Genomic DNA, 16,946 nt, shown 5'->3' on the forward strand with positions numbered 1-16,946 from the left:
GAGTGATTGTCCGTGCTGGGAAAGCACGCAATTTGGACCAGCCAACCCACTAAAAGACTACTCCAAGAGATTGGCACCAGTAGTGGCTCAGAAAGGGTACACTATTGACTAGCAATGCCCAGGGGGCCAATAATTATAGACGTCTCATTTGTTTTTATCAATAAAATACCCTAAATGAAACAGCGTGGACGTCGTAACGTTCTAGAGTATTTGCTTCCAAAAGAGCGCGCACTTGATGTTAAAGTCTTCATGAGGAGGTCTGTAAGGGGGCAGCGGCGGCCTAGCGGGTCCCTCAACCAGAAGGTCGCTGGTTCGAATCCCGAACCGTCCCCACACACTGGTCACCAGGGCCGACGGGTTAAAAGCAGAGGACATATTCCACCTTCACTAATCATTTTGGCCTCAACTCTAAGTTTTTTTTTTGTTTGTTTTACATTTTTACAGTATATATCTCTAGATGGGATGAAGTGTACGGAGCAGCGGTGATAATACGGCCCAGTACGGCGCGCTGCGCTGCTTTGTTGGCCGGAACGTCCACCAGCCGCCGCCAGCCGGGGCTCCACCGACCGGCCCGGAAGTGCGGAGTACGCGGCGTTCGGCCGGAAGCCCTCGGCCGGCGGTCGCGGGACGCGGAAGACGCGGCGAGCGGCGGGGAGGAGATGGGGAGAAGATGGGGAGCCGGAGCCGGAGAGCTAGCCTGCTAGCCTGCTAGCGCCCCATTGTTAACTAGCCGCCGTGTCCCGGGCAGACATCGTTTCTGGGGCTTCTGCCCGACGCCTCTGTTGCTCTGAGGATGAGGAGAAGGACCCGGGACGTGGAAATACTCGGGGATTTGTCGGGTAGGCGGATGCCGTGGTTTTTTTTTTTTTTGCGCGTTGTTGTGCATTTCCACACAGCTCACAGCTTCCACACAGCTCGTTCTTTTCTTTTTATTTTACGTGGAACGCAGTTCTGTTCCTCCTTACTTTGAAACCCACGTCCACGGGGAGCCTTGAATGTCCTCTTTGCAAAGCTTTCGCAGGCTCCTGTCCCCAAACAGTCCACAGAATTCAGGTTCTTGCCACTTAATGTCCATTCCAGCCATCTTTGATGAAGAGGGCATTGAAGATATTTGGTCGGTGGAGGGAGATTTTCCAGTGGCCCACACGGCGTCTGGTCTCGGGCACCAGGCCACCCGGAGCGCTTCGGCCCGGTCTCAGGCCCGGGGGGCCCCGTTCCGAAGCACAATGGGGTCCTAACCTGGGCTCAGTGCCTGTATCTGCTTCTGCAACGAGTTCCCCGGTTACATAGAGAACCTAAGACCATTCAATAAGTGAACGCCCAAGAGAATTCTCTATCGGGCTGCATTGACGTCTGGCTCGCGCTACCTGGCTTGGTGGAGCACCGTACCGGCCAGGCTGTTAATGAGGTGATCATTAATACTCTTTAACATGGGCCGTGGCCTGTGGCAGGTGAAAGCACTGTGGTTTGGAGCAGAAATGTCCCGGCATTGTCTCATCCAGAGCGGTCCTTTTGTAAGGAACAGTGCCCTTCATAACATCTGATTGACTTTTTCTTTGTTGCTTCCCCCCCTCGATAGAGAGTGAAGTTCCTGAAACTCCTGAGTCAAAGCGTCCTGGAGGGCATCGTGCGCTAAAGGTGAAAACCTCCAACTGGTTAGTGCTGGACTCGGATTCCGACACCGAGCTGTCGGGCAGTTCCATGCTGAAGACCAAGTAAGTCATGTACTGTATTATTTCAGATTGGTTTATTGATTTGTGTCGGTCCGGCCGGAGTAGAATTGTTGTGGTCCTCTTTCCTGAAGCCAGGAAGAGACCAGGAAAGAGTCTGCGAGGGATGAAGATGTGATTTTACTCTCCGATGAAGAAAACAGTGGGGATGAAGTGAAGGTACGTCACCCTGAATAAATACATTTACATTTACAGCATTTATCAGACGCCCTTATCCAGAGCGACTTACAATCAGTAGTTACAGGGACAGTCTCCCTGGAGCAACTTAGGGTTAAGTGTCTTGCTCAGGGACACAATGGTAGTAAGTGGGATTCGAACCCGGGTCTTCTGGTTCATAGGCGAGTGTGTTACCCACTGGGCTACTACCACCATACGTCATACATGCTTCGTATGCTGAATGAAATAAGCGGTGTTTGCCTAGATGACGATGCAAAAGTAAAGGACTGTAAGAGATTGCATGTCACTCTGCCGCCTGGCAATCCATGCGGGTTCAGTATGTGTGTGCGCGCGCGTGCATTATTTACAACTATCTCATAACACGCTGCATTCATAACACCTCAGTAGGTTCGGAGCAGATCTGCCCACATCATGAAATCTTTATAGTCAGGGGGGCAACCTCTGTAAATAGAGGAGTCACCTGCGACTGGGGACCAAGAGCAAAGATGGACATTTTCTTCAGAGTAACATGTGTTTATGCTGAAGATATGTATATGAATTCTCTACTCTTAGCTACTTTTGCACCTTTTCATTAGCAAATGCATTTTGTCATTCAGCTTTATATAAAGGATTCATTACCATTCATGAGAATGTAAGACGCTCTGAATAAGAGCCTCTGCCAAATGCTGAAAAATGTAAAACCATTTATTAATTATGGTACTTTTTGTCAGCTGGTGTATGAAACGAAGCCTTATGGAAGAAGAATGATCATAGGAGGTTTTTAATACAAAAATGTATTCAATTCAGTACATTTTAAAAGGTTGAAGCTGTGAATAGATGAATTTAGTCCACCATCTAATCAGTAAAAATGAGTATGGTGTCCTCATGCCAGATCTATAGAACTGTACAGATCGATTGCCTATGTGTCTGGCGTGGAATTTAAGGATATTTGAAGTACATCGTCCAGTTCAGACAGCTACCCACTGGAAGTGATGTCTGATACAGAGGACTCGCTTTTTAGCCCATTCAGCCAGAGATCGAACCGTTTGATGTTTGTCACAAGATCTGCTCGTAGATCTGCTGATGTGAAGGTGCGTCAGAAAGATATTGTCCAAAAAGACAAAGGAAAATATTCTTTGCTGAAAAGGAACATTACAGCAAGACCACAGCTAGCTAGTTTATTTATAGGTAGCTGATAAGCGTATAGCCAATGACCAACCCGCCTGGAATAATGTATTCTGAGCAAAAACAAATCAAGAGACCAAGTTCAGCTTTTCAGGATTACAACTTCATTCCAACCATGAAGCATAGTGGAGGAAACTGACTTCTTCATTGCCTCAGGAGCTGGGAGGCTTGCAGTCTTGAATTCAACTAAGAATTCAGCGTCACATCAAAGAGTTCTTCAAGATGGTGTGAGCAATTTTAAGTACACTGGCATATCCGAGCATGAATGGAAAAATATGCAGGATGATGTAATGGCTGAACCCAAGATCTGCTCTGTACCCCATTAAAATCTTGTGAAATATCTGAAATGGCCAGTGCATGCAAGAAAACCGGCCCTCACCCGGCACCTGGTGGAATTTTACATGGTAGATTAATCCAGCATTTCTGCAGGCCGGTGTTAGAAACGCGTTTACACCTGCAAGATGCTGGACTCTCAAGTAGGTCAAACTGGTTCCTCACCTTCATCTGTGGATGCTCATATATCATATATATGATAAATTAAGCTGATGTCTACTGTTGTTTCAGGAGAAGCTAGATGCCAGAAGAGTGCCTAGAGTCATGGGTGAGGATCTAGTATTTTATATATAAATATAAAACCCTTTTTTGTTTTAGTTTGAACAACCCCATGGCAAAGTCACACTGATCAGCCGGGCTCCATCAATACCTCTGAATAGTGCCCCGTTGAATGGGCAGTCTCATGTGGTGCTGTTATCTCTCTGGCCTTGATTGATTCTAAGGGTCAAGCCTCCACGCGTTGTGTTCCATTTTAGATTCGGGACGTAAGAGTGGGGAGGAGGACCGCAAGGTGTCCCCGGAGGGAGCGGAGGCTCCTCAGACAAGGAAAAAAAGGAGGGACTCTGAGGTGAGCGCGCTCATTCATGTTTACTAAAAGGCTGCAGATAACCTCGTATCCGTCCCCCCCCCCCCCAAAGGTAAATTGACCGCCTTTTATCTCAACTCCAGAGCCATTTACTGGCACCTCCAACTTTATCTGTTTTTGCATGGTGTGTCCTGCCCAAGGGCAGACGCCCATAACACACAAAACACCCACACGCCTCGCTGGGAAATAAGCTACAGGTTAATCTTCTCCTCTCCACGATGATGTACTGCTCCACCACCAGTCCATTTGTTCTTGTCATGGACTAATACAGTGGGGAGCTGGACATACGTGGCCAGGGCAGTAGACTTGTCTGTGGTTAAAGTGTGTGGTCTCCCTGGCGGCCTCAGACAGATGACTCTGAGCAGGAGGGGCCAGAGCCCAGCTGGAAGGAGCAGGAGGACATGGTGAGGAAACTGCAGAGAAGGTTTCCCCAGTTGGACAAGGAGGTAAGGACCAGCCCCCCCCAGGGACAGGCCAGGGAATGAGAGCATCAAGACTGTTGATGTGTTTCTGGCTGCATGCAGGAACTTAGGGACGTGCTGCAGGAGCATGACTGGCTGTTTGAGGACACCCTTGAGGCTCTATGCATGTTTTCAGAGGAGGGTAAGTGTCCCGTATGGGTCTTGCATTTTTTACATCATAGAACAAAACTGAAGAGGCGGGACTATGAAATTAACACACGTGAGCTTAAAAAAACTGTGCGTCTCTCCAAATCAGGGTTTATTATGCCCAACACTTTCTTATCATTTACTCATGTTAAGGAGCATCTCATGAAGCAGCTTTTGATGACGACATACTTTGCTTCTTCCTGCCTGGGACTGGGACAGTATGGAAAAAGAATTTATATTTTTATATCAAAAAAAGAAACTTCCTCCCAGGCTGGCCAGTGTAATATGTCTGATAAGCAGAAAAAAAAGCAGGAAATATAATAACTAGCAGTGAGCTGAATTTTTAATAATAACATGATAACTGACATACAGTGTGGTGGTGTCGTGTCGTGTTCTTTTCCAGCTGATGTGTCTGTAATCCACGTCCAGGAACCCAAGGTGCCCAAATCCCCTGAACGCGCTAAACCCAACCCCCCCAGTGTCCCTACAACACGGACTATGCCGTCAGTGCCCCCTATTGCACACAAGCCTATAGAACCTTTGAGGACACAACCACAACAGAATGGGACCAAGGCTCAGGGCAAAGTGAAGAGGCGGCGGATAGTCACCCACGATTCGGACTCTGGTGGCGAGGACGTGACCAGCGACTTTGAGGCCACGTCCACTTGCTCTGACTTGGAGATTGCAAGTGCGGAGGGGGGCACTTTGTCCAAGCTGAAAATCCAGATCCTGACGTTCTTCCAGGAAGCGTCTTTAGATGAGCTGTCCCTCATTGCTGGCTGCTCATTGCGGAAGGCGCAGAAGATTGTGGAACTCCGGCCTTTCAAGAAGTGGGAGGATCTGGTGAGATGTGGCCTCTCTGTGGCGTAAAGGATAGATTGTTACTATGGGAACGGGAAATGTAGGTATCCAGCCAAGCAGTCGCTGTAAGCTGTCACTCCTGCAATATTTACATTTACAGTATTTATCAGACGCCCTTATCCAGAGCGACTTACAATCAGTAGTTACAGGGACAGTCGTCCCCTGGAGCAATTTTAGGGTTAAGTGTCTTGCTCAGGGACACAATGCTAGTAAGTGGGATTCAAACCCGGGTCTTCTGGTTCATAGGCGAGTGTGTTACCCACTAGGCTACTACCACCCTAGGGAGAGATGATGATGAATAGTAGATACCACTCCCCGTTTTTTAATAAAATGCTCCTTGAACTATTAAATGCCATATTTGGTGACATCGTCCTGACCATGTCTAGATGATCGGTAGGATGTAATGTCCCCAGCCTCTAGCTGCCACTCTAGCTGTCTGTGGATGTCATTGTATGGTGTGTTTCCTGCCCAGGACAAGGCTCTGCACCAGGGCAACGGCCTGACCGTGGAGCTCTTGTCAGGCTGCAAGGAGGTGCTCCGGGAGAGGGAGGTGGTGCAAGGGCTCATGGGCCGCTGTGAGGGCATTGCCAAGAAGATGAGCCACGATGTGAGCAGCCTGCTGGAGGGTGGCCCGGGCTCCATGGCACAGCCCCGCGTCCTCAGTACAGAGTGGGTGTCAATGTGCTAACGGCCACTCACGCTAAGATTTAAAGTGCTGCTGCACATTCCCGCTAAGATTTGACACGCTAATGCACTCTGGCGCTGTGGTTTTAGCTGCGGCTGAGTGCTGCGAGCGCATGGGTTGGCCTATGAGCAGTTCACAGAGTTGAAGTAATTGCTTGTTGGTACGGCTGCCTAATGCAATTGCATAGTTATTGAATGGCATCCGCATAATAAAAAAAAATAGAGGAAGCGGGCCATAAAGAACGCGTAGTTGTGTATTTGTACAAGCACAGATTGCATACGTTTAATGCGATGAATTTCTTTACTGCTGTGTGTGTTCAGGTTCGAGCTGAAGCCGTACCAGCTGGTGGGGTTGAAGTGGCTCTCTCTGTTGCATTGGAACAACCTCAGCGGTATCCTGGCGGATGAGATGGTGTGAATTACACCGTTCTGCACGTCCCTTCTTAATAATACAGATGCCACTATCTCTCTTTCTCTCTTTCTTTCTTTCTCAGCACTTAATTTTGTTGATGTAGAATCAGCTCCCCTGATTCCTTCCCCAATTTAGGCCAACATCATAGAAACATAAACTGACCTGAGCACAAAAAAGCCTGTGCTGCTATTACATTTTATATTGTTCCCAAATGGACCTGTTCTGGCAATATCTGATATTAGTGAAGCAGCTGAGTAAGCTTTTTCGGCCATCTCATCCTTGCAGGGTTTGGGTAAGACCATCCAGGCCATCTCCTTCCTAGCCAGCCTGTATCAGGAGGGTAATCGTGGGCCGCACCTTATCATCGTGCCCTCGTCTACTCTAGGTAAGTGGCTGAGGACCCGTCGTTGTTTTCTTTGGTTGGCATCCCTTGATGGATTTCCTGCGCCATTTTTGAGACCGTCCATCCTGAGTGCAGTCCTGCTGCAAACAGAGTTTAATCATCTTTTATCTCCCGTGTGTTTATCACAGTCTCTATTCACTCCTATAACCAGCAACTATTTCCAGAGCTGATAAAACTGCATGTCCTAAGAAACAGTTTGAAGTGCATCTTCATTTTCTTCTGGTCCTGACAGACAATTGGGTACGCGAGCTGAAGACATGGTGCCCCACTCTAGAAGTGCTGGTTTACCACGGTGAGAGAGACTGACACCCTGTCAGATGCTGCTCGTGTCATTTCCTGTCACAGCTCTGGTTACCTCCTCCAGTCTGGGTGTAGGAGGCAACTGTAAGCATTACCGGGGAACTCAATCTGAACTCTTGTATTGCCTGCAGGGTCGGCAGAAGACCGCAGGTACACCCGATACGAGATCCTCAACCAGATGGTGGACTATAACATTATTGTCACCACGTGAGTGTGCACAAGACCTCCACCCAAAGTCCCTTAAGCTTTCCCGTTTTTTTTTAGCATGACTTTAATGTGACCTTGAACATAAATCTTGCAGCCTGATGTCCGTGAGGTCCTGTTTTCCTCCGGCTTCTCCAAGTAATGACGTTGTGTTAGTGGTATAATACTTGTTATAAGACCAGACTAAAGAGGGTGGAGGGGGGTCCAGGTAAACTCAATACAATCCAGTCATTCATTATTCATGCTCATCAAGTGTGGTCATGCCTCCTGGGCCATAGCGTCAATGTTTGGCAACAGATTCAGTATGCTTCTTTCAGCTGTGTGTGTGTGTGTGTGTGTGTGTTTTGACCGGCCAGGTATAATCTGGCCATTGGCAATACAGGTGACCGGAGTCTATTCAGAAAGTTAAAGCTGGAGTACGCTGTGTTTGATGAGGGCCACATGCTGAAGAACATGAACTCTCTTCGCTACCGCCACCTAATGGCCATCAACGTGAGTGCACTTAGGACCAGGTTTCTTGGAAGGATGAAATTTACCAATGAGCTCCAAAAGCATATCATGACCTTGCATAATCTGTCTGTCTGTCTGTCTGTCTGTCTGTCTCTGTCTGTCTGTCTGTCTGTGGCCTCTTTCGGTTTTTCATCACTCATTAGGCCAAACATCGATTGTTACTCACTGGCACACCGCTGCAGAACAACTTGCTGGAGCTCATGTCCCTGCTCAACTTCATCATGCCCAGTATGTTCTCCAGCAGCACCAGCCAGATAGCCAAAATGTTCTCCATGGTGAGACTGTGGACCAGTATGTTTCTTTTAAATTATGAAAAGGCATGGCGCTCAAATAATTTTTACTCTGTATTCGCATGTCTGGAGAAACTGAGTGGAGCAGTAGTTCTGTTTTTTTTTTTTTTTTTTTTTTTTTTTTTTTTTTTTTTTTTTTGAGCAAGGTTTTGAGAAGTATTTATTGATTGAAATAAAGCAGATTGAACTTCCTATAGTATTTGAAATGTAAAAAGATATAAAACCAGTGACAAGATGTTGAAACACCAAAAGTTGGCCATTGAGACATGATGTATTAACAATATTAATGATACTGATTATGGTGTCATTCAGAACTCCTCAGAAGACCAAAGCAGCTTTGAGAAGGAGAGAATTGCTCACGCCAAACTCATCATGAAGCCCTTCATCCTCAGACGTGTCAAGAGTGAGGTAAATCAGAACTGGTCTTCAATAGTTCTTTATGGATGTATTACACAGTTAAAGTGAAACCTAGTGTTTGAGGGCCTAAACTGATGGGCTCTGTGCCCACCAGGTCCTGAAGCAGCTGCCAGCCAAAGAAGAGCGCGTGGACTTCTGTCCTATGACTGACAGGCAGCAGGAGCTCTATGACGCCCTCTTCAGGAAACTTAAAGGATCCGCCAGTGGCGAGAGTGAGTGGGAATGGGTGATGGAGGGGATTTATGAACCTTTAAATAAAATAAAAGTGAAGTGATTGTGATACACTGCAGCACAGCACACGGTGCACACAACGAAACGTGTCCTCTGCATTTAACCCATCACCCTTGGTGAGCAGTGGGCAGCCATGACAGGCGCCGGGGAGCAGTGTGTGGGGACGGTGCTTTGCTCAGTGGCACCTTGGCGAATCGGCAACCTTCTGATTACGGGGTCGCTAGGCCACCGCTGCCACACAATTCATACAGTACGCTGTATGCCTTCTGGGATCCATAGCATGACCTAGTAACATTAGTAGATCACATTAAACCATATTGTAATAACTATTTCTATTGAGGAAAGGACTGTAAGAAGACTACTTTTTCATATTATTTTAATGTTTGGCTAAAACCAAGCTGGGTATGTTATGTTAGCCTTGCTAACTTTATCTGTAACTGAGTGTTTCCTGTGGTCAGTCTTCGTTTCTGATTCCTTTGGTGAATTATTTAGTCCCCAGTGTAAGGTGCATGTTAGCGACGGGGTCTGTACGCTTTCATTTGACAACGTTCCTCATCACTTGACTTGACTTGAGGTCATCACTGAAAATGAGGTTGGAAGCGGGACTGAATGGGCACCATGACTGTGCATTTAAGATGTTATATTACCATGCAGAGCGGGAGTTGACAAATGTGATGATGCACTTGAGGAAGATGGCAAACCACCCACTGCTGCACAGGATGCACTACACAATGGAGCGCTTAGCTGCTATGAGCCAGCTCATGACGAAGGTAATGGTCTCAATTTTCAGTTGAAGTTGCGATCCCTAAATTAATATTTGGTGTGTGTGTATATGTTTATAGATCGATTGTAGGATGATCGGATGATTTTTATTTTTTCCAGGAGCGTAGCAAGTGCCAGCCCTTCAAATAACATGTTAGGTGTACAGTAATCAAAATGCAGCATTCATTTTTATGCCGTTTAGCAGACGGCCATATTCAAAGAGACTTGCAATTAGTAGTTATAGGATCAGTCCCCCCTTGCTCAGGGACACAATGGGGTCTGTGACTGTCATTGTCTGGTTCATGGGCCAGTGTGTGACCCACTTGGTTCCTTCACTTCAGTGTCGTTGAGTGGATTGCCTTACAGCTAATTTGCAGATGAGCAATGTAGCAGCTCCCTCGTGTGGTGCTTCCTTATCTGGTTTAATCTCCACCTTTCCAGGAGACGAGCCACCGTGATTCAGATCCCACCCTTGTTAAGGAAGACATGGCGGTTCTTTCGGACTTTGAGCTGCACAAGCTGTGTCTGCAGTATCCGGTCCTCGGGGACTTTAAACTCACGTCTGAACTGCTGTTGGACTCTGGGAAACTGTGTCTGCTCACAAAGCTGCTGAAGTCCCTCAAAGAGGAGGTACAGCTACGAACAGACAGACAGGCTGAAGAAAGGAGAACAGGAAATTCTATTCCATGTGATTGTATACATGTATATCTACTATATAACTCATTCTTCCTGTTTCATCCAGGGAAGTCGAGTTGTGCTGTTCAGTCAGTTCACTACCATGCTGGACATCTTGGAAATTTTTCTGAAGCATTTCAATCACCATTACATTCGCTTGGATGGATCCACGCCCATGGCTGACAGGTGGTTCTAATACGGTGCTCGAATTCACAAGAATAATGACTGTACCCTGCGTTTTTATTAGAAAGGACTGATTCCCTTTTTTCCCCCCTCTCCAGAATTGGGCTAATTGATCAGTTCAACACAGACAAGGACATCTTTGTGTTCCTTCTATCCACCAAAGCGGGGGGGCTGGGGATTAACCTGACCTCAGCCAATGTGGTAATCCTTCATGATATCGACTGCAACCCGTACAACGATAAGCAGGCAGAGGACCGATGTCACCGTTTGGGACAGACCAGGTGTGTGTGTTTGACATTGGGAAGAGTTGGCTATACAAACAGATATTTTATACATAATGTTTGTTTGTCCTCCTCTTCCAGAACTGTGCAAGTGATCCGATTGATTAGTAAGAACACTATAGAGGATGACATGCTCCGCATTGGGCAGAAGAAACTCAAACTGGAGCAGGACATGACTGCCACTACAGAAGGTAATACGGCCCACTGGTCTCATGAAATTTACATTAGATTTACTTAGGAAGGTGTCTTATATACATTTACCTGAAGCACATGCCCACTTTATATGACTGTAAGAACCTGCAGTCATGCAAATTAAATCAATGTGAGTACGTTTGCTTTTAAAGAAATGACCAGTTATAATTTAATAATTATAATTGAATCCTCCCTTCCCAGGTGATGATGATGTCATACCTGATGACATGGCGTCACTGCTAAAAGCCTCTCTTGGACTTTAAAAGTTCACATCGTCCCAGACTGAGCCGTGTTTGGACCGTTACCTTGGTGTTGTCTGGTCTGTTGTGTATATGAGAATGGATTCCGTTATTTGAATATATTCTTTTTTTTTTTTTTTTTTTTATTATAAATAATAAATGTTCATTCCTTTGTGTCCTGTTTTTTTCCCCACATAAATCCTCACAGAGTTGGATATAAAATGAATGTCTCTTTTCTAGTTATATATATTTTTAGGGCCAACTTTAACTTGTATGTGTGTGAACTTTAGGTCCAGATCTGGACCTAAATTGTCATTAGTTTACTTGAGCTCAAATGCAGTTTTAAGGTGCCATTATCAGTAAATGTCATGATTTGACCTTTTTGTGATGAAAGGGTCTGAATGAGATTCTCGAACCATTGGGAGCGCATTGCAAGGCGATGTGATGCTCTGTGGACCTTTTATTACTTGAGGGTGTTTCTATGAATGTGTTGATGGGTTTTTTGTATTAATGTCAATAATATGTAGAATGCAGCTTTAAAACTTGTGGGATGAGGTGTTTATAGCTTCTTGGGTTTTTACATAAATGTGTGTGTTTGGAGTTACAGAGAATTGGTAAGGTGGACGATGACCAATCAAACATATTTCAAAATGCAGTGAGGTGTAAAGTTTGACGTAAGAAGTGTAAAATACAAGTACATTTTGAAATCTTGCTGCCATGGTCTGAGATTCATTCAGAAACATTTACATCACACCCAACCTACTTGTCAAATGTACTGTATTAGAATCGAAGTGTTTTAGTGTTCTTAGTTCTCTTTGTCTGCAAACATTGTTAATATTCTCTTGACTGGCCAGGACCTGCCTGCCTGTCCTGTACACTGGAGTATAAACCTGGGCCACCTACACAGCACATGATTTAAAACGACATTCAGTAATGGTGCCAAAGTCATTAGGCTGAGAAAATAAACTTTTTTTAATGTGAAAAGTCCAATAACGCATTCATTCCAGTTGTTACGTAGTATCAGCAAAATGTTCCTTCTGAAAAGTTCTTTAGGTGTAAAGGCATTTTTACGTGTTTTTGTTATTAATTGTTCCTGGGCATTTGAATGCTGGGCATGTGAATAAATAATATTCTTCCTTTTCATTGGCTGCTCATTTCTTTGCTATTTAGGCTCTTGCAGCCTGTTAAGACGCTGTGTCACGTAGCGAATCTGCGTTTCGGAAATTCATTGAGGAACCGTGTTGCGAATCTGCGTCTGGAGTTCTCACGCTGGATTCGCTCCCCTCCGGTGCGTTTGAAAGTACGCGGTCTGTTGCCTGCTGCGGTCCTTTCTACCGACAATTCTGCTGCATTTCCTGCTAATATAAGCGCGAGTGTTTTCTTGGCAAAGCACTGTTACTCCGTGAGTAAGACATACTTTTATATATATATATATTTACGGTTTTATTTACGCGCCACCTCGGGAAAAATAAAAGTGCTTTCCTGTAAATGGTTGTCGCGCTGATTCCGTAACGTCAGGATTTCATCGTCATAAATAGAAAGAGGTTCCAGAGAAAATGCGCGCAACAGAGATCATGTCCATCCCTTGTTCATTTGATAACTGTGTTTTAACTGTAGGGTGGTAGTATCCTAGTGGGTAACACACTCGACTATGAACCAGAACGCCCAGGTTCAAACCCCACTTACTACCACCGTGTCCCTGAGCAAGACACTTAACCCTGAGTGTCTCCAGGGGGGGACTGTCCCCTGTAACTACTGATTGTAAGTCGCTCTGGATAAGGGCGTCTGATAAATGCTGTAAATGTAAATGTGTTTTAAAATGAAGTGTGACGTCACGTCCAGAGGGGATCCTTACGATGAACGTTTTATAAAACTCACTCTTCCTTATTTCATTTTTTTTACTTTCCTTATTGCACCACTTCACAGATTTCCAGTTGGATTAAGACCTTGACCAGGCTGTTTAAGTTTAAAGACTTTACTGTCAGTGCAGTCATACTGACAGTCCTGCCCACAACCCCAGTTCAAAATGCCATAAAAGAAGATGTAAATATGTAATAAACACAAATCTGTGCAGACGTGTGCAAAACATGTATGAATTGTTGGCCAGTGGTGGCCTAGCGGTTAAGGAAGCTGCCCCGTAATCAGAAGTGTCCATATGCACACCCAGGAACTTAAAACTGGTCACCCTCTCCACACCCGCCCCGCTGATATAGAAAAGGGGTTTTTCTCCGGCTGAAAGATGGAAATTCAGATGCTTTAACTTGATGGATATTTTGAGCTGTTCATGTCTCCATCTAGTTTAACTGAAGAGCCGCTTCAAGCAGAATAGAGAGCTTCACAACACCACAGTTTAGATATGGGCCACGGTTGTCAAGTCTGCAGTGACACTGATGTGGTAGTCGGTTAGATGGCATCGAGTGATCAATTTGTGGCTAAAAGTTGCTTTACATAAATGCTCTGTGGTTTATATGCTTATATGCTTGTCTGATAAATGCCATAAATGTAAAATAATATCATCTGCAGATTTACATTTGTCACTGGGCAGATGCCCGTGTCCAGAGCGACTTACAACGTGCTGTCAGGTTACGTCATTGTTCGGGTTCACGAGGACATGAATTAGGTTAGATGGGGCAGTGGGTAAGGAAACGGACTTGTAATTCGAATCCCGAACTGCTGCAGAGTGTGAGTAGATAAATAAATGTAAATATGTGTAGTATGAAGAGTATTTTTAAACCGTTGGTCCATTTCTTGTCCCAAGGAACATGAGTCACTGTGAGCTGGAGAAGTTAACTACACACGTCAACAGCAAACTCTCCGCCAACAGAACCGTTCTGGAGCTACGGAGCATTGGTGAGGTGGATTAGCTGGGCGGTGTCTTACTGTTGGCCCTACTTTTTAAACCTTGCGATGGATTTATTCCTTTTTTTAAAATTCAATTGAACTGTTTATTACTTGTTACTTTATTAAAATTTCTTGTCTCATAGCTAAAGACTCGGATAAAAGGAAAATCCTTCAGAAAATAGGGCAAGATATCAGAGAGATCGACGAGCTTCTGGATCAGTTTCAGAAGAATGTTGCGACGCAGAGAGACATGCTGAAGCACCTAAAGGTGTGTCTTCTTACGACTGTCTGTGGGGTAGATTGCCTGTCGGAAGATTTAATAAGTCGAATAAATGACATGCCATTTTGGATTTGTCTGCAGGACCTCGATGACTTTTTCCAGGAGGCCGTGCAGGATGGAAAACACATGAAGGTCAACGTGCCGTCACATATGCCCAGGAGAGGGCAACCTGTAGCCCAGTAAGAAAACGGGAAAAGACGGAGAGAGGTTAATTGTTGGCAGTGCATTGCTCTGAATCTTGGATCCTCTGTGAAGGAGCTCTGTGGTCCCAGGCCAGGCAGAGAGCCAGGCACCTGTGCAGGAACAGGAAGCTCCCAAGAAGCCTCAGGCCCGCAAACACATCAAAGAACTGACCTACGTCACTGTGCAGGAGTTTGAGGGCGTCCCACCGTCAGTATCCCACTCTATCCGTGTTCATGTTATTTGCATAATTTATTCATGCCTTTATTATTTAGTCATGCTACAGTGATACCATCAGCCATTTGTCTTTTTCATATGCCAAGTGTGTGTGTTTAGATGGGCAGAAAAGTGGCACAACTTCTGTTCAACTTTCACTGTCCTGTTGATAAATGGTCTAATTCACATTTTATGACAGGAGCCTCAGTCACACCCTCATTTATTCATCTGGCCCCTTTCCCTCATGCTCTTGACCGCAGCTACATGAAAGGCCGCGTGACGTACGACCAGCTGAACGGCGCCGTGGAGAGCATCAACAAGGCAGTGACTGGCAAGTACAAGATCCTGCATCAGCCGACCAAGTCTCTGAACAACGCCTCACGCAGACTTCACCAGCGCTTCAAAGACCAGGAGACCAAAGACACTAGAGGTGAGCATCTCACACTGCTTCCAGTAATGACCAGGACGATGTGAGAATAGCGAGCCAATCTGAATCCTGATCTCTAACGTATGTAATGTAATGGATATACTTGTATCAAGTTATATAGTCACCAATTACAACTCTTTTTCACGTGTCTCTGGTGTCCTACAATTACATCAAGTTAATTACTGACCTCCTGATATGGGTGCTGTCCCTGTCTTGCTATATGTCAGGATACATGGTTGAAGGTAAAAGTGCAAGTTAGTGACATGTGTATGTGAGGTACGTATGCTAATGATGGTGGAGTTAAATGCCAGAAATCAAATTTATATTGGAAAGCCGCCACAGTATGTAACTCCCTGGTGAAGTGCACAGAATGTTATGCTGAACATTGTTCAGTAAGACAAGTGAATTTCCACAGGTGTGACTCTATATGATGCTATATGATACGATATGAAACTACCACAGTGCTACGATGCTGCACGTATTGGCATTAGATGCTGAAAAAGGTTGTAAGTTAATTAAAGCTAAATTGTAAGTTATTATCCATGTATTATTACAATTATTATTAAGTATTATTACGTTGTTATTATAATTGTAAGTTCTAATTTTGTATTATTATCCATGTATTATTACGAGTAACAAGTAAGTATTATTACAAGTTACCGCACTTGATTCTATCCGGTCCATTTTCCACTGGTAATCGACACACTTCCCCAAGATGAATTATGCAGCAGGAATACGGACTCATGCCCTGTGCCAGTGGTCAGTGTGGACGTCTTTGCTCTGACCTGATTTCTTATTTAGTCTTATTTGGCCCTTCTTCCTGTGAAGCGTTTGAAGGGACACAGAGGGACCAGCAGTCAGGAAGAGTAAAATACGCACATGTCTCCTTCAGGTCAGTTTTTCATTGTGGAGGCCGACATCCAGGAGTTCTCCAAGACGAAGGTGGACAAGCGCTTTGTGGGAATGCTCAACATGCTGCGCCACTGCCAAAGGCTGAAGGAGCTGCGAGGAGGCGGCCTGACCCGCTACCTTCTGCTGTGAGCGCTGCTCCGCTCTCAGATTTAGAATTTTTTTTATCTCTTTATTAAAAAGGTGAAGACTGACCGACTGTAGCTGAGGGTTCATACTGCTAATGCTGTCCCCGTGGCTGCCCCTCTGTCACACAGGTCCATGGTGTTTAAATGAGTGATCAGGCATGAAGTATTTATTGTATTAGTTCCTTTGTAATAAATAGCATTTTTCCTGCTATTGACAGTTCGTCTGTTCTTGTTATGGTTTTTAGTCAGAGGGACATTTCCTTGGAAAAACTGAAGGACACTATTACGCATACCAATACAAAATGCTTCAAATCTCTATTATGCTTGGGGGAATGCAAGTGAATAAAAAGTCATTGATATATCTTCAGGAGACATATGATACAATATGCAAAATCAGAGCAATTGATCAGGTTCTGATCTAGTTCTGGAGATATTACACATGATCATGGTGTAAAAAGACGTAAATGTAATCCAGCGTGGAAGGGAAGGATGCATTGACATGTATCTGATGTTACCTGGACATACAGAGGGATGGCACAATAGAAATGACAGGAATTAAGTTTATTAACACAGATTAGCAGTACACTTACAGGGAAATATTGTATGTAAAATTGTACCGTTTTACCTGAACACCTACTTCAAAATGGACATTTGGCTCCTCGTCCAAGCAGAACCCCTGATTACAGGTTTTCATGAATACAGTGGCCATCCACCCCTACAGGA

At 45.0% G+C, this 16,946-nt stretch overlaps 2 protein-coding genes across 4 annotated transcripts; both read left to right on the forward strand.

The window, feature by feature from the left end:
* The first annotated feature begins 383 nt into the window (after positions 1–383).
* On the forward strand, positions 384–11,949 carry smarcad1b (SNF2 related chromatin remodeling ATPase with DExD box 1b). Of its 2 annotated transcripts, XM_028974699.1 has the most exons (23): positions 384–839; positions 1,580–1,715; positions 1,805–1,889; positions 3,636–3,672; positions 3,881–3,972; positions 4,338–4,436; positions 4,515–4,593; positions 5,002–5,441; positions 5,932–6,128; positions 6,465–6,555; positions 6,841–6,940; positions 7,191–7,250; positions 7,390–7,465; positions 7,819–7,954; positions 8,116–8,247; positions 8,575–8,670; positions 8,774–8,891; positions 9,565–9,680; positions 10,114–10,302; positions 10,415–10,533; positions 10,629–10,811; positions 10,893–11,002; positions 11,205–11,949. In XM_028974699.1, exons 1-23 carry the CDS (start codon positions 794–796, stop codon positions 11,264–11,266), a joined length of 2,799 nt encoding a protein of 932 aa, XP_028830532.1. In that variant the 5' UTR covers positions 384–793; the 3' UTR covers positions 11,267–11,949. The 2 variants fall into 2 exon arrangements, with proteins under 2 accessions (XP_028830532.1, XP_028830533.1); XM_028974700.1 differs by lacking the exon at positions 384–839 and having other exon boundaries at positions 1,579–1,715; positions 1,809–1,889.
* Positions 11,950–12,542: 593 nt separating this feature from the next.
* ska1 (spindle and kinetochore associated complex subunit 1) lies at positions 12,543–16,285 on the forward strand. Of its 2 annotated transcripts, none has more exons than XM_028971311.1 (7): positions 12,543–12,644; positions 14,001–14,092; positions 14,227–14,351; positions 14,445–14,542; positions 14,619–14,753; positions 15,020–15,189; positions 16,079–16,285. In XM_028971311.1, exons 2-7 carry the CDS (start codon positions 14,005–14,007, stop codon positions 16,225–16,227), a joined length of 765 nt encoding a protein of 254 aa, XP_028827144.1. In that variant the 5' UTR covers positions 12,543–12,644; positions 14,001–14,004; the 3' UTR covers positions 16,228–16,285. The 2 variants fall into 2 exon arrangements, with proteins under 2 accessions (XP_028827144.1, XP_028827145.1); XM_028971312.1 differs by having other exon boundaries at positions 12,588–12,648.
* Positions 16,286–16,946: the final 661 nt, after the last annotated feature.

The sequence above is a fragment of the Denticeps clupeoides genome, chromosome 3, assembly GCF_900700375.1.
Source record: "Denticeps clupeoides chromosome 3, fDenClu1.1, whole genome shotgun sequence".
Taxonomy (NCBI): domain Eukaryota; kingdom Metazoa; phylum Chordata; class Actinopteri; order Clupeiformes; family Denticipitidae; genus Denticeps; species Denticeps clupeoides.

Bases quoted from the DNA above. Each gene is read 5' to 3' on its own strand.
- smarcad1b (XM_028974699.1), top strand. From the start codon at position 794: ATGAGGAGAAGGACCCGGGACGTGGAAATACTCGGGGATTTGTCGG. The intron at 1,890-3,635 runs GTACGTCACCCT...CTGTTGTTTCAG, and splicing joins ACAGTGGGGATGAAGTGAAG to GAGAAGCTAGATGCCAGAAG. The intron at 6,556-6,840 runs GTGTGAATTACA...TCATCCTTGCAG, and splicing joins GTATCCTGGCGGATGAGATG to GGTTTGGGTAAGACCATCCA.
- ska1 (XM_028971311.1), top strand. From the start codon at position 14,005: ATGAGTCACTGTGAGCTGGAGAAGTTAACTACACACGTCAACAGCAAA. The intron at 14,754-15,019 runs GTCAGTATCCCA...TCTTGACCGCAG, and splicing joins GAGTTTGAGGGCGTCCCACC to CTACATGAAAGGCCGCGTGA. The intron at 15,190-16,078 runs GTGAGCATCTCA...TGTCTCCTTCAG, and splicing joins GGAGACCAAAGACACTAGAG to GTCAGTTTTTCATTGTGGAG.